Here is a 25,153-nt window from a genome sequence, read left to right on the forward strand (position 1 = left end):
CAAGGGACTTCTTACTGTGTGTGGGGGTCCCCGCAGCCTCCCAAGTGCTGAAATGAGCGACAGTCCTGACCCTCCTGGCCTCCCTGACGCCCTGCAGTGGGGAGGGGAAGCGGTGCCTCATGACTGCCTGGGTTGGAAGTCCAGGCTCCCCTGTGGTTACCAGCTGGCTAGGGTGAAAGTTCTTGCTCCCCTACTCAGCCTTCCCAGGGGGACCCCACCCTGGCAGGGATGTTGGGGTTCCTAATTGCAAGCCCGGGGAGGGTGGAAATCCAGGCTCACCCTTTGGCCTTTGCAAGTATGGGTGCAGCCACAGTGTGTCTGTGGGATTTGTCTGGAACAGAGGGGTGATTTCCCAGGTTCTGCCATGGTAGGCTACCCTCCCCTGGTCCTTTGGCTAGAGAGGGCAGGCTTTTGTTGGAGCTTTATTATTATTATTAAGATTTTATTTATTTCAGACAGAGAGAGAGAGATTGAGAGCATGAGCAGGGGGAGGGCCAGAGGGAGAAGGAGAAGCAGATGCCCCGCTGAGCAGGGAGCCTGATTTGGGACTTGATCCCAGGACCCCAGGATCATGACCTGAGCCGAAGGCAGATACCCAACTGACTGAACCACCCAGGCACTATTATTATTATTATTATTATTATTATTATTATTTTATTTTCTGTGCCTATTTCCAGGTTCGTGTTTATATGGAATATTCTAGGGTTTCATTGGACTTATGGGCTGAACAAGGGAAAAAGCACATCCACTCCATCTTCCCAGAAGCGGAAATCTCCCTGGTGGATTTTGCTATCTCTCTATTGCAAACTTCTCAGTGTCGCACAGTGGACGATAAACGTACCGCAGGAGGGTGGATTTTATGTATTAACTTGGTCCAGATGCACCATTTGTTAACATTTTGTCTCATTTGCTTTATCACCCTTTCTCAAGTGTGTTTTCCTGAACTGACACGAAACTGGAGACACCATGTCCCTTTGCCGCTAGCATTTCCATGTGTGTCTCCTAACAACAAAGACATTTTTCTTACCTCACTGCAGTGGGATCATTGATTTTGGGAAACTCAACACTGGTGCCCTACTGCCATCCAGTCTGGCGTTTGTATTCCCATTCAGCCAATTGTCTAAAAAAAGTCCCTTATGGCTACCCCCTCTGCCTGGGACCACAGCTCTTTGTTTTCCTATAGTTTCTTTTTTTTAAATTTATTTTTATTTATTTATGATAGACATAGAGAGAGAGAGAGAGAGGCAGAGACACAGGCAGAGGGAGAAGCAGGCTCCATGCAGGGAGCCTGACGTGGAACTCGATCCAGGGACTCGATCCCGGGACTCCAGGATTGCGCCCTGGGCCAAAGGCAGGCGTGAAACCGCTGAGCCACCCAGGGAGCCCCTGCTTTCCTATAGTTTCTTAAACTGTCTTTATTTTTCGGACTTTGACATTTTTGAAAAACCACAGTCCAGTGATTACATAGAATGTCCCTCAATTATGTAGAATTTCCCTCCGTCTGCCTGATGTTTCCCGTGATTGGATATTGGGTGTGTTTCTCTGGCACAACTGTCACCGAAGTGATGTGGCTTTCTTGGGGCAATCGTATCAGGAAATACCTCGTGTCCATTTGACCTGTTTCTTTTTTTTTTTTTTTTTTAATTTATTTATTTATGATAGTCACACACACAGAGAGAGAGAGGCAGAGACACAGGCAGAGGGAGGAGCAGGCTCCATGCACCGGGAGCCCGATGTGGGATTCGATCCCGGGTCTCCAGGATCGCGCCCTGGGCCAAAGACAGGCGCTAAACCGCTGCACCACCCAGGGATCCCCGTTTGACCTGTTTCTGATGATGTTGACTTTGATACGCAGTTAAGGTGGAATCCACCGAGCTTTTCCACTATCGAGTTCCTGTTTTTCCTTTGGTCACTCAGGAGGGCTTTCGTGGGGACGTATTTGATGCTATGTCAATACCCTGTTCCTTATTAAACTTTGGCCTGTAAACTGCAGCACCCAATTGCCTGAATTGATTATTGCCAGGAAGGTTAAAAAAAAAAAACAAACCACTTTTTTTTAGGTGATTTAAATTTGTTCCTTTTCCTTGTAAGCAGAGGAACCAGACTAAAACATAACATTAGGATCGGAGACAGGGTTTCATGGGGCCGGTGCCGAGTGCCATCGGATGGAATGGAATGTCTGTGCCCAGTGTTTGCACAGCAAGGCCTCTCACGGAGCCGTCTCCTGGGGTCGCTTGGGCTCTACCCCTGGGCCTCCGTCAGCCCCACCGCAGCAGATTCGGTGGCTGCAGCTCCTCTGGGACCCCCAGGAGGGACACCGGTCTTCAAGCTCTAGACGGGGCAGGTCCCTGCACCCTAAGTTCCCCAGCCCTGCCGCCAGGGCTGCTGTGGTGCTGCACGTGGCCATGTCTCCACCCCGCAGCGAGCAGACCTTGGGACGCCGTTCGGCTGCGGGCCTCAGGGGACACCTGCTCAGTGGGGGGAGAGGAGCCAGCACACCAAACGGCAGCTGTCCCGTGGTTCCGGTCTGCGGCCACCCCACGCTCACGGCTCCTGCTTCCAGCCTCTCCGGAAGGCTGCCCACACCCCGTGGCCTGGGCATGTCGTTCACCGGGACAGCCCGGCCTGCGGGCCACTCGAGCCACGCAGAAATTCTCCCGTGTTATGGTTTGTGGTCATGGTATCTTGTTTAAGAAAATCCCACCCAGGGACACCTGAGTGGCTCAGCGGTGAAGGCACTCAAGTGTCTGCCTTCAGCCCAGGTCATGATCCCGGGGTCCTGGGATCGAGCCCTACATTGGGGTCCCCGCAGGGAGCCTGCTTCTCCCTCTGCCTGTGTCTCTGTCTCTTTCTGTGTCTGTCATGAATAGATAAATAAAAATCTTTTTAAAAATCTTTAATCCACCTGGAGTTTACTTTTGCATACCATGTGAAACAGGGATATAACTTTCCTTCTTTCCTTTTTGTTTTCTCCCACACACAGTGAGGCAACCACCTACCCTGTCCGCTGGTCTAACCTGTCCTTCCTGATGTCACTGCACTGTTAGCCCACACCACGCTTCCGTGTGCACACGGGCAGCTCCTCTGCTCTTAGCCGGTTCTCTTCTTCTATTTATCAGCAGCTATGCAGTGGCAGTTGTTTGTTTGTTTGTTTTTTTAAGATTTTTCTTTTCTTTTTTTTTTTCTTTTTTTCAAGATTTTATTTATTTATTCATGAGAGACACAGAGAGAGAGAGAGACAGGCAGAGACACAGGCAGAGGGAGAAGCAGGCTCCATGCAGGGAGCCCAACCTGGGACTCGATCCAGGGTCCCCAGGATCAGGCCCTGGGCTGAAGGCAGCGCTAAACCACTGAGCCACCCGGGCGGCAGTTGGTTTTTGTGTATTTGTTTGTTGTTATTGCTTGCTATAACTTCTGTGGTATGTTTTAATATCTGGTAGGGTGACTCCCTCCCCTTTTCTTTTTCACACCTGATGTGGCTATTCATGGACCATTAAACTGTCATAAACATTTTATCTTTTTTTTAAAGATTTTATTTATTTATTCATGAGAGACAGAGAGACAGAGACATAGGCAGAGGGAGGAGAAGCCCGATGCGAGATTCTGTCCCAGGACCCCGGGATTATGACCTGAGCCAAAGGCAAACACTCAACCACTGAGCCACCCAGTTGCCTCGCATTTTCCTATTTCTAATTGTATAAGCATGGGATCTGTCTCCATGAGTCCACTAGTGCAGTTAATAATATTGGTAGATTTTTCTGTGATAAACCATTTGAATTGGTTAAAAAAAAATGGTCTCAGCAGCACGTAATAGAAAACCAGCAATGCGGGATCCCCGGGTGGTGCAGCGGTTTAGCGCCTGCCTTTGGCCCAGGGCGCGATCCTGGAGACCTGGGATCGAATCCCACGTCGGGCTCCCGGTGCATGGAGCCTGCTTCTCCCTCTGCCTGTGTCTCTGCCTCTCTCTCTCTCTCTGTGACTATCATAAATAAATAAAAATTAAAAAAAAAAAGAAAACCAGCAATGCGTTCTTAAAATCTTTTTTTAATTAATTAATTAATTAATTGAGAGAGAGGCAGAGACACAGGAGGAGGGAGAAGCAGTCTCCATGCCGGGAGTCTGACGTGGGACTTGATCCCGGGACTCCAGGATCGCGCCCTGGGCCAAAGGCAGGCACCAAAGTGCTGAGCCACCCAGGGATCCCCTGCTTTCTTAAAATCTAAGGGCATTATTATTTTTTTTTAATTTATTTATTTAAGTAATCGCTATACTCAATGCGGGGCTCAAACTCACAACCCCAAGGTCAAGAGTGGCAGACACGCTGCTCCACGGATTCAACCAGCCAGTTAACTCCCCAGCCAGCAGTCTGGAGATGGGCCCCTCTCAGGTTGGCCTAGCAGCTTGATAGCGTCATTCAGTAGCAAGGAGCTCATCCTTCTAGCATACCATCTTTGTCCTCTGTCACGGTCACCTCATGGTCACAACATGGCTGCCACCCTCAAATGCATAAATCTGGTGGTGGAAGGGAAGGGGTGAGAGCAGAAGCACAAAACTGCTTTACCATACGTGACTCTCCTTTTACCAGCCGAGGACAACCTTTCCCAGCAGCCCTGTCCCCTGGCTGACTTCTAGTGACATTGGTCAGAGGTGGGTCATGGTGCTTCTGACTGCAAGAGAGGGTTGCCTTCTGAGCGTCTGGAGAAGATAGGCTTCAGTGACTAATCGTGGCCCATCCATTGGGGCTGGGCACAGGCGGCTGCTCTCAGCAAGATGGAGCTCTGTCCAGAGGAAAGAAGAGCAAATCATCCTGGCATTTGTGGGACGGACTTGACTTAATCAGGTTGGATGGTGTCCTTTTCAATAAACCTTTGGATGTGGTTGGCCCATGTTTTATGTAGGATTTTCACATTTATGTTCCTAAGTGAATGAGGCTGGTGTTTTAATTTTCTTGTGGTGTCTTTAGCTGAAGTCAGAACTTCTAAAATGAGATGGCTTGCCTTCTTTTTCTTTTTTATTTATTTGAGAGACAGAGTGCATGAGCAGGGGGAGCGGCAGAGGGAGAGGGAGAAGCAGACTCCCTGCTGAGCAGGGAGCGCAATTCGAGAGGCTCCATCCCAGGACCCCGGGACCATGACCTGAGCTGAAGGCAGACGCTTAACCAACTGAGCCGCCCGGAGTACTTTGCCTTCTTTATCTATTTTGGGGAAGAACTTGTGTAAAATCAGATGATCCATTCCTTGAAAGTTTGATAGATCTCACCTATAAAGTCACTAGGGCGTCCCGGGGTGTTTGTTACCTGGCCATCACTAGCTGATCTTTGTAGCTGCTTCTTTCTGCTTTTACTGATACCGCTTGCTGCTTTTACATATGAAGTGGCACTTATTTTTAGTGATGAACAAATCAAACGAATAAAAAAACCCAGCCTTGGGCTAAAATGAAGAGAATTTCCTGTTTCAGATTCTTGCCCAACAAATCCTCTCCCCGTGTTGATAGGTTGTGGGCTGAAAAAGTCACAAATACTCTGCTCTTAGAACCCACAGAGAAAATCCATTTATTTTTTTTTTAAGATTTTATTTATTTATTCATTCATGAGAGACACAGAGAGAGAGGCAGAGACACAGGTAGAGGGAGAAGCAGGCTTGATGCAGGGAGCCTGATATGGGACTCAATCCTGGGACCCAGGGATCATACCCTGAGCCGAAGGCAGACGCTCAACAGCTGGGCCACCCAGGCATCCCGAGAAAATCAATTTAACTTCGATCATCTCTTCCCTTTAAAAATCAGTTTTACATACGATTACATAGAAAGGGTCAAATGAGGGGGCAGCTGGCTGGCTCAGGCAGTGGAGCAAGTCACTCTTGATCTTGTGGTTATGAGTTCAAGCCCGTGTTGGGTATGGAGATTATTTAAAAATAAAACCCGGGATCCCTGGGTGGCGCAGTGGTTTAGCGCCTGCCTTTGGCCCAGGGCGCGATCCTGGAGACCCGGGATCGAGTTCCATGTTGGGCTCCCGGTGCATGGAGCCTGCTTCTCCCTCTGCCTATGTCTCTGCCTCTTTCTCTCTCTCTCTCTCTCTCTCTCTGTGTGTGTGACTATCATAAAAAAAAAAAAAACCTTAGGGGTGTGTGGGTGGCTCAGTCAGTTAAGTGTCTGACTCTTGATTTCAGTTCAGATCATGATCTGGGGGTCATGGGATCAAGGCCTGCATTGGACTTGGCACCTAGCATGAAGCCTGCTTAAGATTCTCACTCCTTCTCCTATCTCTCTCTCTTAAAAAAAAAAAAAAAAAAAAACTTATAAAAAGAAAGGATCAAATGATCAGAAAAATAATTTTTTTAAAGATTTTATTTGGGATCCCTGGGTGGCGCAGCGGTTTGGCGCCTGCCTTTGGCCCAGGGCGCGATCCTGGAGACCCGAGATCGAATCCCACATCGGGCTCCCGGTGCATGGAGCCTGCTTCTCTCTCTGCCTGTGTCTCTGCCTCTCTCTCTCTCTGTCTGTGACTTAAATAAATAAATAATAAATAAAATATTAAAAAAAATAAAGATTTTATTTATTTATTCATGAGAGACACACAGAGACACAGGCAGAGGGAGAAGCAGGCTCCCTCTGGGGAGCTCGAGGTGGGACTCGATCCCAGGGTCCCAGGGTCACACCTTAAGCCGAAGGCAGACGCTCAACCACTGAGCCACCCAGGCACCCGTGATCAGAAAAACAAACATCTTCTGTAAAAATTGGTGACATTTAATCAAAATGTGACCTGTCATATAATGTAATTACTATGAGGACGGCTTTCCAGGGCGTGACAGCGTTGTCAGCCCTGACAGGCGTGACTGTATCTGCCTTTGCATTGCTTTGGCTCAAAAGACTAGAAATCAGGGACAGTAAACTGCACACCTGCATGTTGCCATCATCAACGCGGGATGGGGTGTCGGCATTCATGACGAATAGTTCTCTTCTGACGAAGAATATCCAAGGAAAGGTGTTTTTCATGAACTCATCATGGGACTAAGGGGACTTTGGGAAGGAAAATGCGGAGGGGCAGGAGGGTCACGGCAGTTTCACAGAGCATGACCCGTGTTAAAAAGTGTGTCTCCGTGATTATGAGGAAGAGAGGTCAAGGATGCTAACGTGGAAGGAAAGTGGGAATTGTGTTTTGTATTTTATGAATGTCATACTTTAGGAAAATGGACCTGACCATGGAAACATGACCCAGCACATCTGAAAGCAAAGTCTCCTTGGGATTATTTGAAAGGGCCTCTTGAGTGTTAGAACTCCAGGGTCTGGGCTCTGGGTGTGCTCATCAGTGGCACATTGAAACAGAGGGCTTATTTTTATTATTATTATTTTTTAAAGTTTTAGAAATTGAGTAATAGGGCAGCCCTGGTGGCGCAGCGGTTTAGCGCCGCCTGCAGCGCAGGGTGTGATCCTGGAGACCCTGGATCGAGTCCCACATCAGGCTCTCTGTTTGATGCCTGCTTCTCTGCCTCTCTCTCTCTGTCTCTATGAATAAATACAAAAAATCTAAAAAAAAAAAAAAAAAGAATTGAGTAATAATTTATACACAGAGAATTACTCCCAACTTAGGTGTGCTGCCCCATGAGTTCTGACAAACATATCTCCGGTGGAATCACCAAGATGATGGAGATTGAGAACCTTTTTGGGGAGCCTGGGAGCTCCATTGGTGAAACATCAGACTTTGGCTCAGGGCATGACCCCGGGGTTCCTGGGATGGAGTCCCACATCAGGCTCCCTGCAGGGAGCCTGCTTCTCCCTCTGCCTGCGTCTCTGCCTCTCTCTGTGTCTCTCATGAATAAATAAATAAAATCTTAAAAAAAAAAAAAGTTGAGTTCCACTTACTTGCACTATGAAGGGTACATATACTGTGTGTTAACAGGATGAGGCTCACCAGGCGAGGCGAGCTGCCTCTAACCTGTCTCCTTTGAGGATGGCTCCCTCTCAGGGCTGTTGAGGAACTGGAGTTCCCAGTCCTGGTGTCTCTCTGGCTCTGAATCCTCTTCTCCTGGGTTTCCAGAATCATCGGTGGAATCTGTGCGGTAGCACAGAGGCCTTCTCTCTCCGGACCCAGCCCCCAGCGTCCCTGGGATGCGCTGTGTGCTGGGGTGATGCTGGGACCTGCCTCCCTGCGTCTCCTCTGTTCTCAAAGGAGAAGGAGGTTCCAGAGCTCCTTTAAGCAGGTGGCCAGACTGGACTTCCATCTGTCTGTCCTGCATGGGGAAGTCCCAAGGACTTCAGTTTCCTTTTGCAGGCAGGTGAGTGAAGAGGTCCCCTCCTGCGGAGGGTGCCTGCATCCTCCCAGGCCCAGGGGCACCCCTGGCTGTGTCTACAGCCCCAGATCCCCCCTTCCCTTCCCTCTCACCTCTCCCTCTCCTATCTCGGTCCCTCTCATTTCTACTCCTCCCCATTGAGCATTTTTGTTATGAGTCTTTTCATATCTTTCCTGGGGAACCGGCGGCCCTCCTGCTCTGGTCCGTGTTCGCCTCCAACACCAGGACCGCCAGTCCACCCCGTGGTCTCCTCCTGCTCCCCGGCGGTGCTGTGACACGTGGGGAGGCGCCCACCCCCTCCTCAGCCTTGGGTGGCTTTCAGCCAGCTCCTTGGTCAGAGGAGATAAGTGGCGGCTGCAGGCACTTTTACCCCATTTGTCACTTGCTTGCCTTTGGGTTTATGTGTTGTTGTTTTTTTTTTTTTTTTAAAGATTTTATGTATTTGGGTGGGGGGGAGCACACAGAGGGTGAGGCAGAAGCAGGCTCCCTGCTGAGCCGGGAGCCCAATGCAGGGCTCCATCCCAGGACCCTGAGATCACGACCTGAGCCAAAACCAAGAGTGGGAAGCTTAACCAACTGAGCCATGCAGGCGTCCCTGGATTTATGTTTTGGATCCTACAGAAATGTCTTGCATTTTTTGTCTTTTTATGGTCCTGGCCTGGAGCTGCAGGGGAGGGAGGCAAGGCCTTCTCCCCCCGAGATAAGGAAGGCCCTGGTGCTGGCTTTACTCCAGGACTTCCTTGCTTTCATTTCACATTCAGAGTATCCGGCTCACTGAGCGGCAGTTGGGAGCTGAGGGGCTGGTGGTTGGTTATTTCAATGATGAGTTTTCTGGGTGCCCTACCGGGATCCATCTGCTTAAGTCATATTTTCTACATTGACATGCTAGGTTATCTTCTTTTTTTTTTTTTTTTTAAGATTTTATTTATTTATTCATGAGACACAGAGAGAGAGAGAGAGAGAGAGAGAGAGGAAGAGACACCGGCAGAGGGAGAAGCAGGCTCTCGCTGGAGTCTGATGTGGGACTCAATCCCGGGTCTCCAGGATCACCACCTGAGCCAAAGGCAGATGCTCAACCGCTAAGCCACCCAGGCGTTCCAACGTGCTAGGTTATTTTTTTTTTTCGTGCTAGGTTATTTTTGCTGTATGAAGGCTTCTCTCCTATGGGGATGAAGACAGCCCGAGCTTCCTTGTCAGCACATCACAGTGATGGGACAGCAGCTGTCACCTGTTAGTTTGGCAAAAATTTTCAAGCTTGATGCTCTTCTGTCCTTGGGAGGGCGTGAGCAAGACACGCACTCTCGGACTCTGCTGGTGTGATTGGTGTACGCGGTACATGCTTTTTTTTGGAGAAAGGTTTGGCAAAAGGCATCAATGGTTTTGTTTTGGTTTTTGTGTGTATGTTTTTTAAGATTTTATTTATTCATGAGAGACACAGAGAGAGGCAGAGACACAGGCAGGGGGAGAAGCAGGCTCCCTCTGGGGAGCCGGATGTGGGACTGATCCTGGGACCCCGGGGTCACTCCCTGAGCTGAAGGCAGATCTCAACCACTGAGCCACCCAGGTGCCTTCCCCCCTTTTTTAAAAAAGATTTTATTTGGTTGGCATGTTAAATATCTACCCGTCAGGACTGGATCTGTGCACCGGGAGCAGCTCTGGAGAACGAGAGGCCCGGGGGGTGTGGCCAGGCCCCACGACAGACCAGGCCAGATGTTGCAGAAAGTAAACACGGATGCTTCTGTATGCATTAATACTTATGCACATACACACATGTGCTGGACTTTGGTCTAGAAAGATGTACCTTGAACAGAAGATATTGATCTCTGAGGGGAGGGATTGGGAAGAAAGAGAAATGATGTTATTTTATTTATATATTTTTTGGGGGGTTAGACCCCAATGTTACATTAGTTTCAAGAGTACCATCTAGTGATTTAACAAGAAAGGCTTGAGTTTCATTATATCTCTCTGGACTTTTCACTGTTTCTAGGAATAGCATGTGTTACTTTTGTGTTTTTTTTTGTTGTTTGTTTTTTTGAACAGATACATTATTCTTTCGTGACCAAATGTTCAAACACAGGGACAAGTAGGCCATGATGACTGGAAGGGAAACAGAACAACTGCATTTTCAGGATAAGGGTGGTGGTGGGATTCATGTAGGGCAGAGTGGGGGCACGCCAAGGGGCTTCCAGGGACAGGAAGAGGCTGTTTCTTGGCCTGGGCAGTGGGCACCTGAGTGTTTATTTATTTTATTATTGCTTTTTTAGCTGTACGGACGTTCCTATACCTACTCATATGTAAGATACACTTCATGATTTTAACAATAGACACGTGTGGGACGCCTGGGTGGCCCAGAGATTGAGCATCTGCCTTTGGCTTAGGGCGTGACCCTGGGGTCCTGGGATCGAGTCCCACATCGGGCTCCCCACAGGGAGCCTGCTTCTCCCTCTGCCTGTGTCTCTGCCTCTCTCTGTGCGTCTCTCATGAATAAATAAATAAAAATCTTTAAAAAAAGAAAACAATAGGCACGTGTTAGGTGAGGCAGTGGGTCCCCTATGGTTTTAGGTCGGCTTCATCTGAACTTGATGACGTGAATTTGCTCTTCTATTTCAGACCTTCCCTCTCCACTCTTTATGCCTCTTTCTGTTTCTGGATTCCACGGTTTCCTTGCCTCTTCATGACAAGGCCACCCACCTAACAGTTGCCGCCCCTCCCCGGTCCTGCAGGGCAGGAAAACGCCATAGTCTGTGGGCAGAGGGCTCATACCCAGGCAATTACGGAATTAGGAATTAATGCATTGCCTAAGCTCATTCTTATCAAAGTCATGCCTAAGCTGCCTGCTAAGTTCTGGCAGCCAGGCCACTGCTGCCTGGAATAGTCTGGCCAGTGGTGATCAGGGGACAGTGGGTGTCAGGCAAGCGGGGCTACCTGGGGGGGGTTCTCGGTTGGTGGTGGGGCAACAGGTAGAGTGGGTGTTGTGCATTTGTCATCTCTACTTCAGAAGGACAGCATGCATTGATTTTTTATGGTCAGAAGGATTTTTCTGGGTATTGTGTTCGGGGCATTTTTGTTTTCTTTATAACAGTTTACTTTTTTTTTCATGCTACTATTTTTTAAGTATTTTTAAGTCAAAGGGGGATTTATTGAAAAGATGCAGAGGTGCCTCAGTTGAAGGACGTGCTGGGCGCCAGCCTGCAGGAGGCAGTGAGCACAGCCAGCGGGGGCAGGGATGGCCCAGGCCTGCTGTGGTCTCCGCATGTCCTTATGTGGCCCGGGTGGCATCCGGGCTTCTCTGCGTGACCAACAGGCTGCCCCCGGCCCTGTCCTGTGGCAGCTGGGTTCCTATGGGACATTCTCAGGGAGGGCATCCTCCCCTGCGCCCATCAACCCTGGCCCGAGGCCGGGCGTCTCTAAGTACCTGGTGGTCCTCTGGGGTCCCAGGCTGGAGAAGAGAAGGGACGGGCACTGAGAAGACGACCCTTCATCTGCGCTTACTCGGCTCTGTCCTTACCGGGCGCCTCTCGTGCAGGGGCCTGGGCTTCATGCCTTGAACATGTGACACCAGCAAGACCAGAGACTAGAGAACATGGGCTCTCAGAACCACCCGCCAGGGCCACGCTCCCCGTGGGCAGAAGGAAGGGGAGCTTTCTGCGGCGGGCAGAAGGTGCCTTCCTCACACTCCACAGAGGGCTTGGGGTGTCGCCCACTGGGAGGGGACTCATGGCTAAGAAGCCAGACCTGGAGCCCGGGGGCTGCCACTGCTGGAATTGCCGGTTGCCTGGTAGGCTGGGATTTGGGGGTCCAGCCTGGAAGTCAAGGTGTCTGCTGGGACAAAACGGTCGGGTTTATAGGGTGTTATTGTAGAAACACAAAGCCCAGGCCTGAGTCTGGTGCCTGGCCCCACACATGGGGCAGGAAGCTGTGTCCTGGCACCTGCTCTGTCACCAGCATCAGGCACCTGTCCTGTTCTGGGAACCAGCAGAGAGACTGCCCAGGGCTGGGGCGGGAGAGGGAGGGGCCCCTCCTGCTAGAGGCCTGTGTGTGAGCCTCAAGGGCCTGAGCACAACCTCCCCCCCGCCCAGTCACCCCGGGAGCGGCTGGGGTCTCCCAAGCAAAGTGCTCTCCCGGAGAATGCCGGCCATTCGGAGCCAGCGACCGCAGCTGCGCCGCGAGGGCTTGGGCGTCGAGGGGGTATTGGCACTGGCTCCCTCCACCCGCACTCGGCTCTCCATGTGGGCGGGTGTCCCCAGGCGGCTTGGTCCGACACTGCTTCTACCTCTACGGTTTGGGGTTTGGGGCGTGCCTGTGTGTAACATTCCTGCACCATGTGGCGGTGAGGGTCTGTCCCCCCCCCCCCAACACTGTGTGCAGAACGGGTGGAAATCCCAGCTGGGCCCTGGGCCCTGGGGCAGAGCCAGTTCCAGGGGCCCCTACCCCAACCACTGTCATCAAGGCTCAGTCCTGCGGGGAAAGGTACCATTTCTCAGCTGTAGCCGAGGAATGGGAAGTGGGCTGGGTGGGTAGGGGGTGGAAGGCTCTGGACGTGTGGTGGCACCCACCACCCATGGGCAGTCATGGGCCAGTCCCCTGCCCCTTCTGCGCCCACACCCACCCTCTGCCTCGGGGCATCAGATAGGGGTGGGGTGAGGGGGTACATAGGAGAGAACAGGCAGGCTGGTTGGGGCCAGAGAATCGGAGAGCAGAGCAGTGGGATGGAAGGAGGGAGCGGTGGGTCCCTGGGTCCCTCTGGGCCTCTGACACAGTCACTCTGTCCCCGTCCATGTGGGTGCCCACAGGACACCTGGGTTGTGGAGCTGATTCTGGTCACATAGGGAAGCTGGTGACAGGGTGCCCTCCCTCCCTCCCCTCGGACCTCAATGCTGTTGCTGTTTGTAGGCCACTCCCTCCTCCTTGCGGCTAGGGTGGTGGCAGCTGGGCCAGTGCAGGGGACCTCGTTCCAAATAAAGCTCTGCATTTGTCAGAATCCCTGGCCCAGGCCCTGAGCAGGGGCCATGGGGTGTAGGCAGCTGCATGAAGCAGGTGAGCTTGGCCCAACAGATCCCAATAGATCCCCTCTGCGGGGCTGCAGCTGAGAACCTGGAACAACAGCCTGTTGGTGGTGGAAGGAGCGGCCTCCAGGACATGTGGGAAATGGACCAGCTACATGGACCCTCTGGTCTTTGGTGTCCTTGAGTGTGACATGGGGGCGAGGAGGAGGGACCTTCTGGGCAGAGTAAGGACCCCCCAAAATGACGGACCCCAAAGTGTTTTGTGAAGTGTACAAGGAACACAGGGGCACAGGATCAGTAAAGCAGACTGTAGAATCTCTGGCTTTCCTCAGTCTCTCTGTGTGAGTGTGCACCTGAGTCCTCTCTCGTCCCTTTGGGACAATGCTAATCGCTTCCCCAGGGTGGACTGAGCCCCAACCCAGTGAGCACACACGGGGAGCTTCTTCCAAGAAAACCCAGATTCCTGGCACCCCATCTCTGGCATCCTCCTAACCCAGGGTTCTTTTTTTTTTTTTTTCTAATTTTATTTATTTATTTATGATAGTCACACAGAGAGAGAGAGAGAGAGGCAGACATAGGCAGAGGGAGAAGCAGGCTCCATGCACCGGGAGCCCGATGTGGGATTCGATCCCGGGTCTCCAGGATCGTGCCCTGGGCCAAAGGCAGGCGCCAAACCGCTGCGCCACCCAGGGATCCCTAACCCAGGGTTCTTTAGGGGTGGAACCTAGGAACACAAATCTTCAGTAGGCACCTCAGATGGTCAAGGCGGGTGGCCCAAGAAGACTTTATTTTTAAAGATTTTATTTTTTCATGAGAGAGACAGAGACACAGGCAGAGGGAGAAGCAGGCTCCCCGCGGGGAGCCCGATGCGGGACTTGATGCCAGGACCCCGGGGTCGCTCTTTGAGCCCAAGGCAGGCGTTCAGCCGCTGAGCCACCCAGGCATCCCTCAAGGAGACTAGTGTTAAAACTTGAACCACCAGTTCGAGGGCGCTCAGCTCGAAGGCAGCATCACCACGTTTGGCCACAAGGTGGCAGCAGAGAGGCCAGGAGAACCGGGCGTGGGCGGCAGGTGCGGGAGGTGAGCTCACCTGGGCTCGGCCTGTGGAAGGGGGCGGCCCCCACGCCGCACGGCCTCCTTTGCTAGGTGCCAGTTGTGCCCTGCAGCCGCCTCTCTCAGCCGCAGGCCTTCGTGGAGGAGACTGCCGAAGTCTGTGGGCAGCAGCCGCAGGCCGTGACCTTAGCTGGGCTGGGAGTGGTGATGAGTTCCACGTGAGTGACAGAAGACAAGGGACGTCACTTGCGTGGGGCAGCTCACGCAAAGGAAAACAGCGCAGGTTGGCAGCAGGGGTACCCCACCCGCCCGACAAGCTGGTAGGTCCAGGTGCTCATAAAGGACCCGCACCTGCAGGGTTGGCTCCAGTCCCCAGAGGGTCAGGCCGGGCCGGGGCGACGGCCAGCAGGAGGCAGAGGATGCTGGGACGGGGCAGCTGCCTCCGGGAGCAGCCAGGACGTCTCTGGCTGACACTGCAGGGGGAAGAGGATTAGATGACAGTCCCCTAACCCGGCCCGGAACTAACACCGCCCCCCCCCCCAGCCTGTCCCCCTAAAGCTGCCAGAGCTCAGAATAACCCCGAGGACCAGACAGTGGGATGGCAGGGGCTCTGCTTGGTGCCCTGCTCCTCCTGCAGCTCCTGGGTACGCGCGTGCTCGGCCTCCTGCGGGAGGGACACTGACACGCAAGGGATGGGGCAGAGCCAGCAGGACGCAGGGTCTGGCTAGGGGCAGACACACGGAGCAGCGGGAGTCGCCCCCAGCCCCTCCTGGGCAGCGAGCCCACCGCCTCACCCATCAGCAGGTGGAGCTGAGGCCAAGAACGAGGAGCTGCATCTGTACCACCATCTCTTCGACAACTATGACCCAGGAAGCCGGCCCGTGAAGGAGCCTGAAGACACGGTCACCATCACCCTCAAGGTCACCCTGACCAACCTTATCTCCCTGGTAAGATGCCCCCACCCGCACCCACCGTCCTGGGGGCTAGTTCCGACCTCCACCACCCTGACTCCGGCTCGTCTCCAGAACGAGAAGGAGGAGACCCTGACCACCAGCGTCTGGATTGGAATCGTGAGTGAGAGCCGGGGAGCCGAGTGGGGGTCCTGCCCAGGTCTCCCCAACTCCTGCGGGCGCCAGGTGGAGACGCAGGGCACTGCCGGCCATCCCCACCCCTAGGACTGGCAGGATTACCGACTCAACTACAGCAAGGACGACTTCGGGGGCGTGGAGACCTTGCGGGTCCCTTCGGAGCTCGTATGGCTCCCGGAGATTGTGCTGGAGAACAAGTGAGGCCGCGGCCCTGCACCTGGCGGGCGGGGCCGGGGTTGGGCCCGGGCAGACGCCGGCTCTCTCGCGGCGCCCACAGCATTGACGGCCAGTTCGGCGTGGCCTACGACGCCAACGTGCTGATCTACGAGGGCGGCTACGTGAGCTGGCTGCCCCCCGCCATCTACCGCAGCACCTGCGCCGTGGAGGTCACCTACTTCCCCTTCGACTGGCAGAACTGCTCGCTGGTCTTCCGGTGGGACAAGCTGCTCAGGGGCGGGGGGCAGGGAAGGGGCTGGGGGGCGGTGGGCAGGAGGGCAGGGGGCAGGGGGCGGGGCGGGGCCGCCCGGGAATGGGATGTGGGGGTCCCGCCTCCGAGCTCCTGGGGGGGGGCGCCGGGCCCTGGCTCCGCAGCTCGCAGACGTACAATGCCGAGGAGGTGGACTTCGTCTTCGCCGTGGACGACGACGGCGAGACCATCAGCAAAATCGACATCGACACCGAGGCCTACACGGGTGAGGCCCCCTCTGCTCCGAAAACCCGCCCCTGCACGGGCCCGGGGTGGGGGTGGGGTACTGGCCAGCTGGGGCGACCGCAGACCGTGGAGAGCAGGGTGGACGCGGCCGCCGCCCTGCTCGAAAGCACTCCCGACCGTCCCGGGCCCCGTCCCTCCCACCCCTTCCCGCCCCGCAGAGAACGGCGAGTGGGCCATCGACTTCTGCCCCGGGCTGATCCGTCGCCCCAACGGAGCCTCCGCTGGGGACCCGGGGGTCGTCGACGTCATCTACACGCTCATCATCCGCCGGAAGCCGCTCTTCTACGTCATCAACATCATCGTGCCCTGCGTGCTCATCTCGGGCCTGGTGCTGCTCGCCTACTTCCTGCCCGCGCAGGGTAAGGGGCCGCGGGACCCTGAGCCCGGCTCGCTGCTGGCGGGGCGGCTCTCACCGGGCGCTCCCTCCAGCCGGCGGCCAGAAGTGCACCGTTTCCATCAACGTCCTACTCGCCCAGACCGTCTTCCTGTTCCTGATCGCTCAGAAAATCCCCGAGACGTCGCTGAGCGTGCCGATGCTGGGCAGGTGACGGCAGAGGGTCCCGGGGCAACCCGGGGAGGGCGCGGGGGCGGGGGCGGGGCCAGGCAAACATGGAGGCGGAGTCAGGAGCACGCGAGGGGAGCCGGGCAGGCGACACCGGGAGCAGCTCGGGGGGGTCCGCGCCCTCCTGGGCTTTATTTGAGCGTGGGGCGGGACTGGGGCGGCGGTGGGTGCTCGGGTCCCCCGTCCTCCGCGCTGCAGCTGGACGCCACCTCGAGGCCTCCTGAGTATCTCTGTTGGGGATGGGCCGGCTCAACCCCTTCCCGCGAGCCCCGCCACCACCCCAGCCCCCCACTCCCCTCCCCCGGCCTCGAACTCCCCGGTGCCCGTGCCCCCATCCCGAACTCACCGGTCCTCCCTCGGTCGCGAGGCCCAGCGGGCGCCGCCGGTGCTGCAGGAAGGAGGAGGACCCCCGCAGGCCCCGCCCGCACAGGCACAGCCACGCCCCCTGCAGCACCAGCCGGGCGCTGGCGCCCACCGCGGCCCCCGCCTGCCGCACCCGGTGCCCCGCGGCCTGGGCTAGCCGGCTCAGCGCTGCGCCCGGGTCCCCCGCGCCCGGGGCTGGGCCCGGACTGCCGGCGCCGCCGTCCAGTCGCCGCGCCTCCTGCTGCAGCCACAGGGCTGAGATCTGCCGTGGGGGGTGCAGGGGTTGGGGGGTGTGGGGGCCTGTGCCCCCGTGCCCCCTCCTTCCGCAGCCCCCCAGCCCCACCTCACACAAGGTGGCGCCGAAGCTCACGACGCTGGCCGCGGCCTCTCTGAGCACCAGCCTCAGGGTGGGCGTCGGGGCGGGCGGCCCCTGCGGCTCCCGGTGGGAATCAAGCTCTTGGAACCTCTGCTCCAGATACTCGTGGGCTGAGGCCACGGCGAGCTCCAGGGAGGACAGCAGCGGGGGCTGCAGGGCCACCTGGACACGGAGCAGGGGGAGCGGGGACAGCGGGGCCGTCGGGGCCGGGGACAGTGCGCGGGGAGCGCGGGGCCGCGGGCGCAGCCTCACCTCCGTAGAGCTGTGGAAGTGGTACACCCACAGCAGGGTTTCCAGGGAGCTGGGGGTCCCCTTCATGGTTGCCGGCGGAAGAGGGAGCACCGAGCCGCGGGCGTCTGGCCCCGCTGGGGAGGAGCAGACTCGCCAGCGAGGCCGGTCGTTTGTGAGGTCACACGCCGCGGGCTCTGCAGGTACCTCATCTTCGTCATGGTGGTTGCCACGATCATCGTCATGAACTGTGTCATCGTGCTCAACGTGTCTCTGCGGACGCCCACCACACACGCCATGTCCCCGCGGCTGCGCCACGTGAGAGCGGCGAGGGGGACGGCTCCGGGGGCGGGGCGATGACCCGGATGGGGCGGGGCCTCGAGCTCGCTTCGCCCCGCCCCCAGGTCCTGCTGGAGCAGCTGCCCAGCCTCCTGGGCTCCAGCGCACCCCCCGAGGCTCCCCGGGCCGCCCCGCCGCCCAGGCGCGCGTCCTCGGTGGGCCTGCTGCTCCGTGCGGAGGAGCTGATCCTGAAAAAGCCGCGGAGCGAGCTCGTATTCGAGGGGCAGAGGCACCGGCACGGGGCCTGGACTGGTGAGCCGAGGGGCGCGGGCGGGCCGGCGGGGGCGCGGGCGGCAGGGGCGTCCCGCAGTGACACTCCCCTCCCTCTCTCCCTCGCTCCTCGGCGCCCCAGCAGCTGCCCTCTGCCAGAGCCTGGGCGCCGCCGCCCCCGAGATCCGCTGCTGCGTGGAGGCTGTGAACTTCGTGGCCGAGAGCACACGGAGCCAGGAGGCCTCCGTCGAGGTGGGGCAGCCGGCGGGGGGGGGGGGGGGCGCCTGGAGGCTGCCAGTCTCTGGCTCCGCGGGACACGCAGCTTTGTGTCCGCCCCTCCCCTCCCCAGGAGGTGTCCGACTGGGTGCGCATGGGGAAGGCCCTGGATCACCTCTGCTTCTGGGCCGCCTTGGTGCTGTTCGGCGTGGGGTCCAGCGTCATTTTCCTTGGGGGCTACTTCAACCAAGTGCCTGAGCTGCCCTACCCACCGTGCATGTAGCCGGCTTCCCCACCCGGTTCCCGGGGCGGGGTGGGGTGGGGGGCTGCTGTACGGTGATCCTTTACCGACCTCACTTTTATCGACCGCCCGACCGCCCCTAATAAATCGGAGCTTTGCCAACCTCACAAGAGGAGTTGCGTGTGCGTGCGGCATGTAGGTCTGGCCACCGCGGGGTCCGGAGCCGAGGGTTCTCGGATGCCGGCCCTCCGGAAACCACTCGGTATCCCTCCTCAAGCCCTGCTGACCCCTCTAGCCCCAGGAGCTGTTATCGTCATCAGCGGATCGCCAAACTTAAAGGTCCCCTCCAGCCCACAGGGTAAGGCTGAAGGCACCCCTCCCCCTCCAGTCTTTCTTCCGGGTTTCTGGACCCAGCACCACCCCCTCCCTCCCAGTTCTGCTGGCTTACCCTGGCTGGTATCCAAGACTGGGAAAGAAAATGGAAAAAAACAGGGCGAGCTGGTGGGAGCTGGTTGAATTGTCTTTATTAACAAACGGAAGATCCAAGGCCACTACATTGGGAGGGGGCGGGGCTACTTGCTGCTCACACTATATACAGAGGCAAGCAAGGGGGTGGGGGTGGGGGTGGGGGGACAGAGCTCCCTGTTCCCTCCCTCCACCAGGGAAGGTCCGAGGCTAGAAAGAACTGGGGCTGGAAAGGGGGAAATGTTTTGGCTGGCGGGGTCCCCCCTCCATTCCCTGGGGTTTGGGGAGAGGGGAATCATTAAAGTGCTTTCAGAAAATGAGGAAATGGTCCCTGCCCCTGGAGTGGCAGGCGACACCCCCCCCCTGACACCTAGGGCCCAGTGACCCCCCCCAGGGTCTGGTACATTCAAGGGGGGAGCCGGCTCCCCTGACGTGCAAATGAAGGGGCCCAGGGCCCTGCCCGGTCAGCAGCAGTGGGGTACGGGGTGCATGCCCCGAGCACTCTCCTCAAGTGGAGAAAAGGGAGTGGGGCTCAGTCCACTTGGTTCCTGTAAGGGGAAGCTGTGCCTCTCCCCAGAACCGGGACAGGCACAGTTTTGGGGGGAGAAGTATTGGGGGGAGGGAAATAGGATGGTCACGTGATCACAAAAGCATCAGGGGTCAGAGGTCACGTTCCCAGCAGGCTCCAGTGAATCAAACCAGTCGAAAGCAAAAGCCCAGGGAGGGGAAAGGAGGGCGGCCTGGGGAGTCTGGCTGTGGGGCGAGCTGGCCCTGTCACCAGTTCATGATGCAGTTTCGGTTCAGCGTCATGAAGTAAACTTGGCTGCTGCCCCCAGAGCGGACGGAGGCGAAAAACACCTGGGCGGGGAGGAGAAGGGATTGGGGAAAGAGTCTCAGTTAACTGGAGAGAGAGAAGCTCCAGGATTTAGTCTCTTAGGGCACCCCCCACCCTGGAGGCAGAGGTAAGGGGAGAGTGCGGCATGTAGGTCTGGCCACCGCGGGGAGAGAGCAGCTGGCAGACACTACATGAAGGAGTCAGAAACTGCAGGTGACAAAAGGCAGGCAGGGACCCCAGGACCCCTTCCCAGGAAGACCCCACGGCCATCCCCTCTGCCAGGGGGCTGAGGGGCATAGGGGAAGGGGACCCCACCTTGTCATTCCGCTCGCACAGGAACTTGAGCCTCTGGGCTCGTTTGTGCATGAAGACACCGTCCAGGTGGCCTGTCTCCACGGAGCGGATCTCAATGGCTTTCTCACCCCAGCCCATGATCTGGTTGGAGCAGATGTAGGCTGAGGGGAAGGGGAGGAGGGGCTGTGAGTGGGGGCCAGGCAGGTAGCTGGGGGCAGGGGGCGCTCCAGGTGGGCCCCTCACTCACCTACAGAGGTGGGCATCTCTCCCCACTGCAGCACCACGTCCTTAATGATCCGCCCATATGTGTTGACGTAGACGCCTTCGTCCTCGTAGCACAGCAGCATCTCCATGCCGTCAGTGTTGGGGAGGAAGATGATGGCATGGGGCGTGATCTGGCTCTGGATCTGGGGATGAGAGGATGGACTGCAGGCAGTGCACCCTGAGCCGGGGCTTGTGGCTGCGCTCTACCCAAAGCCCTGCCGAGCTTACATGCACAGGGATGTAGATGTCATAGCTGTTCCCCGAGTCCACGTCCACAGCATGGAAGCCGGCACTGGAGCCATAGATGACCTTGAGCCGCTGACCCTCCTCCACAGTCAGGTCAACCAGCAGAGGACGGTGAGGGAGATCTGCGAAGGACTGAGGAGGGGAGGGGACTCAGGGGGGATGGCCAGGGACTCAGGGGGGGGGTGCAGAGGGGAGAAGGGGCTCAGGGGGCATGTCTAGGGCAGTGGGGGGTACGGGGGCAGAGGGGGGCCCCTGAGGCTACCTTGAAGGCCATGAACTTGTGGTAGGGTTTGGGGGCCCAGGCGTACACCTCCACGGAGCTCTTCAGCGCGATGACCAGGAACTTAATGCGCTCGTACTTCACTGGGGGGCAGGCAAGCAAGGGGAGGGGTGTCATCCAGGAAGCCCAGACCCCGATCCCTCTTCTTGGAAACATGCCCCTGGCACCCCACGGTGCCCTCCTCACCCACGCGGTAGTGCCCGCAGCCCTCCATGTCGCCCACGGTGGTCCAGCCCTGCTTCTTCTCCACGTCCGGGTCATTGTGCAGAATCTTGTTCCGGAGCCAGGACAGGTAGTACACCCGCAGTTTATTCCTTTTCCCTAAGGAGGACATGTGGCCCCTCACCAGAGGTCAGCGGGGCAGAGTGGGGCGGGGTGGGGTGCACCCCACAGGGGTTGGGGACGCGAGGCCACCCTCTTGGCCCTCCTCCCAGGCTACAGGCAGCGGACGGAGCATCTGGGGTCCCCAGCCTGTGCCCCGCGCACCTGAGATGGTGATGAGCAAGTTGAGCCCTTCTAGGACATCCATTTGCTGGAAGCGCCGCCGCCCGATGAGCCCATACACCTTGCCCTGCCCGCTCCGGTCCAGTAGCATCAGGCCATTCTCTGTGCCCACCAGCAGGTTGACACCTGCAGCGGGAGCCCCTGGGCGGGTCACTGGTGGCCAGCCCTCGCCCGACTGGGGGCCCAGGGGTGCCAGCAGACCCTGCTCTCCCTCCCTGGCCCTGGCTCACCCCAAAGAGCTGCACAGAGGATCTCTGAATTAAACCGCTTCTTGTACTTGCGAATCTCGGGGGTCTCGCTGTGGGCGCGGGTGTTGGTAGGGTTCACGTTGACCACGGAGCCTTTACGCACGTCGTACTGGAGCTGATCTAGCCGGCCGCCCTCTCCCCCCACCAAGGCTGCCAGAAAGAGGAGAGGGAGAAGGGGAGGAGGGCTGCAGCCCCCCTCCCCTCACCCCTGCACTGGGCAGGGGGTGAGGGGGTGGGGAGGGTGGGCAGGCCTCCTCTTAATCCTCAGGGGGACAGGGGAAAGGTGGAGAAAGGAGAAGGTGCAGGGGGCATGGAAATGGGGCGCAAGGCCTGGCAAAATCCTCCTGTCACTCAAGGGCCTCAGGGCCGGTCTCAGGCCCAAGAAGAGGCCGCGACCCTTGGTAAGGCTGTGTCCCAGAGACCCCCTGTGCCCTTCCCCAGGCCCCATGGCACCCTGTCCTCCTGTCCTCACCTGTGATGGGGATGGTATCCCCACTGCCTCCAGGCTGGTAGATCCCTAGGTCCACAAACATCGTGAATGAGCTCTTGCCAGGGGCCTTTACCAGCCCACGAGACTGGTACTGTGGGGGTGGGGCAGCAGTCAGGCAAACCCCGAGACCCAGCCGCGGGCTGCCCACTCCTCCCCAAACCCTGGCCGTCTCGACCCTGCTGTGCGCCCCCCAGCGCCCCTGCCCGCTGCCCCACACATCAGGGTCTGCACTGTCTACTTACATCACTACCTCCATCCTTAGATGGGGGGCTTTGACCTTTGCCGCTCTCGGTGGGTGAGTGGCTGGGCTGGACGACATCTGGCAGGTTTGTGTAGCCATTGCTGTCTGCATGCAGCAGGCTGCGCTCCTCTTCAGGAGTCTAAGGGAACAGAGGGAGGGGAGCCAGTGCCGGGCAAGGAGGGGGCACAGCAGGTGCTTGGAAGAAGGTGGGGGCACTCACGCGCTGGACTACCATGGTGCCACCCCCATAGGGGGTCTGGGTCCCAGCTATCTCTTCCACGTCGTGGACCACCATGGTGCTGACGCTGTCCGTGTCCCCGTCGCTGCCACGGGAGAGGGGGGGGGCCGTCAGTCTCAAGCCCTGCTTGTCAGCCCTTGGCAGACACAGGGAGGACCAGTGCTCTCCCCTCCACTCGGCACAGGCCCCTCTAGCTGACAAGGCCGTGGGAGACAGATGGGGCCACCAGCCCAGACCCCCTTCTCTAAAGAAGGGGAAGGGAAACCGACCAACAGCAATAGCCAAGGACCCCAGCCTAGAAGAGGGGGAGCCCTGCCCATCCCCAGGCACCCCCATACCGGGCCCCAGGGGGGTCTCTGCTCCCCTCTGAGGGCTCGCCGTTGCTTTCATCCTCATCTTCACTGCTCTCCACCTCCTCACTGGAGGACGAGTAATCCATGGCCTTCTTGGGTGGCCGTGGGGCATCGTCCAGGGCTCGCTCCTTCAACAGCACGAAATCCTGTGGGGAGGGGGTGGGGAGGGAGGCGTGAGAAAGGGGGAAGGGAAGGAGGAGCAAGTATGATGGGTGCCAGAGGAGAAAGGGCAAGCGACAGGGGGCTCCCAGGCAGGCCTTCTCACTGACCTCACCGATGGCACGCTTATAGCTCTGGGAGGGGCCGCAAGGGTGGAAGGGCAGCCAAGAGAAGCAGGAAAGAGGTGAAGAAAGGTCAGTAGCCCAAAAGTGCAGCCCGCAACCCCTTCGCACAAGGATGGAGGGGGCCCTCCCAGCACCGCCCTGGGCTCCTGGGGGCTCTGAGGCCCCAAGCCCCCACCCAGGGGCAGGCAGGGCCAAAGCTGCCACCGATGACTTACTGCGGGCCGGCCTGGCCGTGAGCGGTGGTCATCAGGCTTGGCTTTGTTCCCAGGGGAGAGCACTGGGGAACTATCCAGTTTGGAGGAGGCTGGATCGGGGAGGGTGGGAGAAGGGGGGTCATTGAGTCCCAGTCACCACTGTGAGCCCCAGCCAGCTGCCCCCAGGGAAGGGTCCATCGACTGGGATAGGGCTGGAGACCAGCTGAGCAGTCTGTGGCATACCTCCTACACGGTTCCGCTCCAGCGAGCCAGCCTGGGGCAGGTGCCCGTGAGCGGGGAGGGCACCTTCCGGCCGCTCCCAGCTGGGGTCGCTCCTCCTGAGATCCGGGTTGCTGCAGGAGAGCAGAGGCAGGTCAGAACAGGGGCTCCTGTCGGGGCCTGAGCCGCACTGCAGAGGGGGACACCACCAGGGGCAGCAGGTGGCAGTAGTGAGGGTGGGCGTGAGTGGTGGGCAACTCCATTACCTACAGGCGTTGGGCGGGCCAGGGGGCTGAGCGGGGGGCCCTGGAGACTTGGGGGTGCCCCGCTCTGCCCGCCTTTGCAGATAGATTTGCCAGGCGGAGTTGCTGCGAGGTCTGTGGAGGGAGCACAGGGGTGCCGGGGGGGCGGGGCAGGGGGCACTGAGGTGATGGGTGTGGGGCTGGCCCACCCCTAAGCGGGTATACCTGGCGACCTCCCCTGTGCACCCCCGCCCCCCACCCCAGGGCCACCGTGCAGCTCCACCCGGGCACTACCTGGCGCGGACAGCCTGAGTGGGCCGGGCCCCTCCGGCCCCACTGGTGTTGAGCGCGGCAGCAATGGAGGAGGTCCTCTGAGGCACCTGTGGGGGGAGGAGGGGTCAGCGCCGCCCTCCCTGGGCGCTCCTCACATGTGCGCATCCTGGCCTCCACCCTGGCAAGTATTTTCCTGGCTCTCTCAGACAAGCAGACTGAAGTTAGGGGAGCTCACGAGTTTTCCAGAGTCATGAAGCTGGGATGCCAACCCAACAAGTCTGGGGCTTCCAACACCTGGCCGCATCTGCTCCCTCCCTTGCCCCCAACAGCAGGGACAAGGTCCCAGGGCAGGCAGCCCACCCTCCCGCCCTCCCACCAGAGTGGAGGCAGAACAGGGCCCAGGGCAGAACAGGGCCTCCCCCCCCATCTCCACCTTTTCCTTCCCACTTCTCACCTCTCTCCTGGTTCTGCACAGGGCCCTTACCTTGGGGGGGGCCTCAGTATCCGGCCGGACCCAGGCTGGGGGGTTTGGGCCGGGGCCAGGCCCTTCGGAGGTGGGATCTGAATTCTGGCGGATGACGGCTCCTCGGGCGCTGGGCGTGGTGGTGGGCGTGGGGACAGCAGGGTCAGGCTCATGGGAGGCTGGGAAGGCAGCCAGGTTTCGGGTGGGCTGGTCCTGCAGGGACTGGGATCGGGGTACAGGCGCTGCATATGGCTTCAGTGGGACCCGGTGTGCCACCAGGCTCTGCAGGGAAAGACCAGGGAGGGTGGGCTGCCTGCTTTGTGGCACATCCCCACCCG

General features: G+C 57.9%; 3 protein-coding genes across 29 annotated transcripts in view; 1 reads left to right on the forward strand and 2 right to left on the reverse strand.

Annotated features, from left to right (window-relative positions):
* The first annotated feature begins 7,915 nt into the window (after window positions 1-7,915).
* Window positions 7,916-21,854, forward strand: CHRNE (cholinergic receptor nicotinic epsilon subunit). 13 transcript variants are annotated; one of them, XR_005359440.1, is made up of 14 exons: window positions 7,916-8,273; window positions 9,421-9,518; window positions 15,149-15,417; window positions 15,523-15,632; window positions 15,713-15,868; window positions 16,027-16,127; window positions 16,306-16,691; window positions 17,880-17,994; window positions 18,081-18,267; window positions 18,368-18,477; window positions 18,575-19,040; window positions 20,555-20,897; window positions 21,161-21,358; window positions 21,501-21,854. XR_005359440.1 is itself a non-coding variant. In XM_038536565.1 (13 exons), exons 1-13 carry the CDS (start codon window positions 8,233-8,235, stop codon window positions 18,722-18,724), a joined length of 1,575 nt encoding a protein of 524 aa, XP_038392493.1. In that variant the 5' UTR covers window positions 7,921-8,232; the 3' UTR covers window positions 18,725-18,849. The 13 variants fall into 13 exon arrangements, 4 of the variants coding, with proteins under 4 accessions (XP_038392491.1, XP_038392493.1, XP_038392492.1 ...); XR_005359444.1 differs by having other exon boundaries at window positions 7,918-8,273; window positions 15,149-15,294; window positions 15,373-15,417; window positions 20,555-21,358; XR_005359439.1 differs by having other exon boundaries at window positions 20,555-21,358.
* Window positions 14,050-18,060, reverse strand: LOC119876292 (uncharacterized protein C17orf107-like). Of its 5 annotated transcripts, none has more exons than XM_038536569.1 (7): window positions 17,701-18,060; window positions 17,416-17,610; window positions 17,056-17,334; window positions 15,547-16,939; window positions 15,142-15,238; window positions 14,699-14,820; window positions 14,050-14,542 (listed from the first exon to the last, which is right to left on the reverse strand). In XM_038536569.1, exons 1-4 carry the CDS (start codon window positions 17,764-17,766, stop codon window positions 16,841-16,843), a joined length of 639 nt encoding a protein of 212 aa, XP_038392497.1. In that variant the 5' UTR covers window positions 17,767-18,060; the 3' UTR covers window positions 14,050-14,542; window positions 14,699-14,820; window positions 15,142-15,238; window positions 15,547-16,840. The 5 variants fall into 5 exon arrangements, with proteins under 5 accessions (XP_038392497.1, XP_038392496.1, XP_038392499.1 ...); XM_038536568.1 differs by having other exon boundaries at window positions 15,538-16,939; XM_038536571.1 differs by lacking the exon at window positions 15,142-15,238.
* MINK1 (misshapen like kinase 1) overlaps window positions 19,211-25,153 on the reverse strand; it is a 42,013-nt gene continuing 36,070 nt past the window's right edge. For 3 of the 11 annotated variants that reach the window (XM_038536556.1, XM_038536552.1, XM_038536559.1), the window contains 18 exons: window positions 24,837-25,097; window positions 24,374-24,459; window positions 24,104-24,214; window positions 23,862-23,971; window positions 23,640-23,728; window positions 23,410-23,433; window positions 23,126-23,286; window positions 22,770-22,872; window positions 22,551-22,688; window positions 22,291-22,399; window positions 21,801-21,968; window positions 21,553-21,696; window positions 21,253-21,387; window positions 21,049-21,149; window positions 20,769-20,918; window positions 20,524-20,683; window positions 20,298-20,437; window positions 19,212-20,005 (listed from right to left, as the gene is read on the reverse strand). In XM_038536556.1, the coding sequence (XP_038392484.1) occupies window positions 19,922-20,005; window positions 20,298-20,437; window positions 20,524-20,683; window positions 20,769-20,918; window positions 21,049-21,149; window positions 21,253-21,387; window positions 21,553-21,696; window positions 21,801-21,968; window positions 22,291-22,399; window positions 22,551-22,688; window positions 22,770-22,872; window positions 23,126-23,286; window positions 23,410-23,433; window positions 23,640-23,728; window positions 23,862-23,971; window positions 24,104-24,214; window positions 24,374-24,459; window positions 24,837-25,097 (2,274 nt within the window). In that variant the 3' untranslated portion in view covers window positions 19,212-19,921. Of the gene's footprint in view, window positions 20,006-20,297; window positions 20,438-20,523; window positions 20,684-20,768; window positions 20,919-21,048; window positions 21,150-21,252; window positions 21,388-21,552; window positions 21,697-21,800; window positions 21,969-22,290; window positions 22,400-22,550; window positions 22,689-22,769; window positions 22,873-23,125; window positions 23,287-23,409; window positions 23,434-23,639; window positions 23,729-23,861; window positions 23,972-24,103; window positions 24,215-24,373; window positions 24,460-24,836; window positions 25,098-25,153 lie in introns of all 11 variants that reach the window. The other 8 variants (XM_038536553.1, XM_038536555.1, XM_038536558.1 and 5 more) reach the window with 8 other exon arrangements.

The sequence above is a fragment of the Canis lupus genome, chromosome 5 (genome assembly GCF_011100685.1).
Source record: "Canis lupus familiaris isolate Mischka breed German Shepherd chromosome 5, alternate assembly UU_Cfam_GSD_1.0, whole genome shotgun sequence".
NCBI classification, from domain to species: domain Eukaryota; kingdom Metazoa; phylum Chordata; class Mammalia; order Carnivora; family Canidae; genus Canis; species Canis lupus.

Bases quoted from the DNA above. Each gene is read 5' to 3' on its own strand.
- CHRNE (XM_038536563.1), top strand. From the start codon at position 8,233: ATGGGGAAGTCCCAAGGACTTCAGTTTCCTTTTGCAGGCAG. The intron at 15,869-16,026 runs GTGGGACAAGCT...CTGGCTCCGCAG, and splicing joins AACTGCTCGCTGGTCTTCCG to CTCGCAGACGTACAATGCCG. The intron at 16,507-16,576 runs GTAAGGGGCCGC...CGCTCCCTCCAG, and splicing joins CTACTTCCTGCCCGCGCAGG to CCGGCGGCCAGAAGTGCACC.
- LOC119876292 (XM_038536571.1), bottom strand. From the start codon at position 17,766: ATGAAGGGGACCCCCAGCTCCCTGGAAACCCTGCTGTGGGTGTACCAC. The intron at 17,611-17,700 runs GTGAGGCTGCGC...CTCCGTGTCCAG, and splicing joins ACTTCCACAGCTCTACGGAG to GTGGCCCTGCAGCCCCCGCT. The intron at 16,940-17,055 runs GTGAGTTCGGGA...CATCCCCAACAG, and splicing joins TCGCGACCGAGGGAGGACCG to AGATACTCAGGAGGCCTCGA.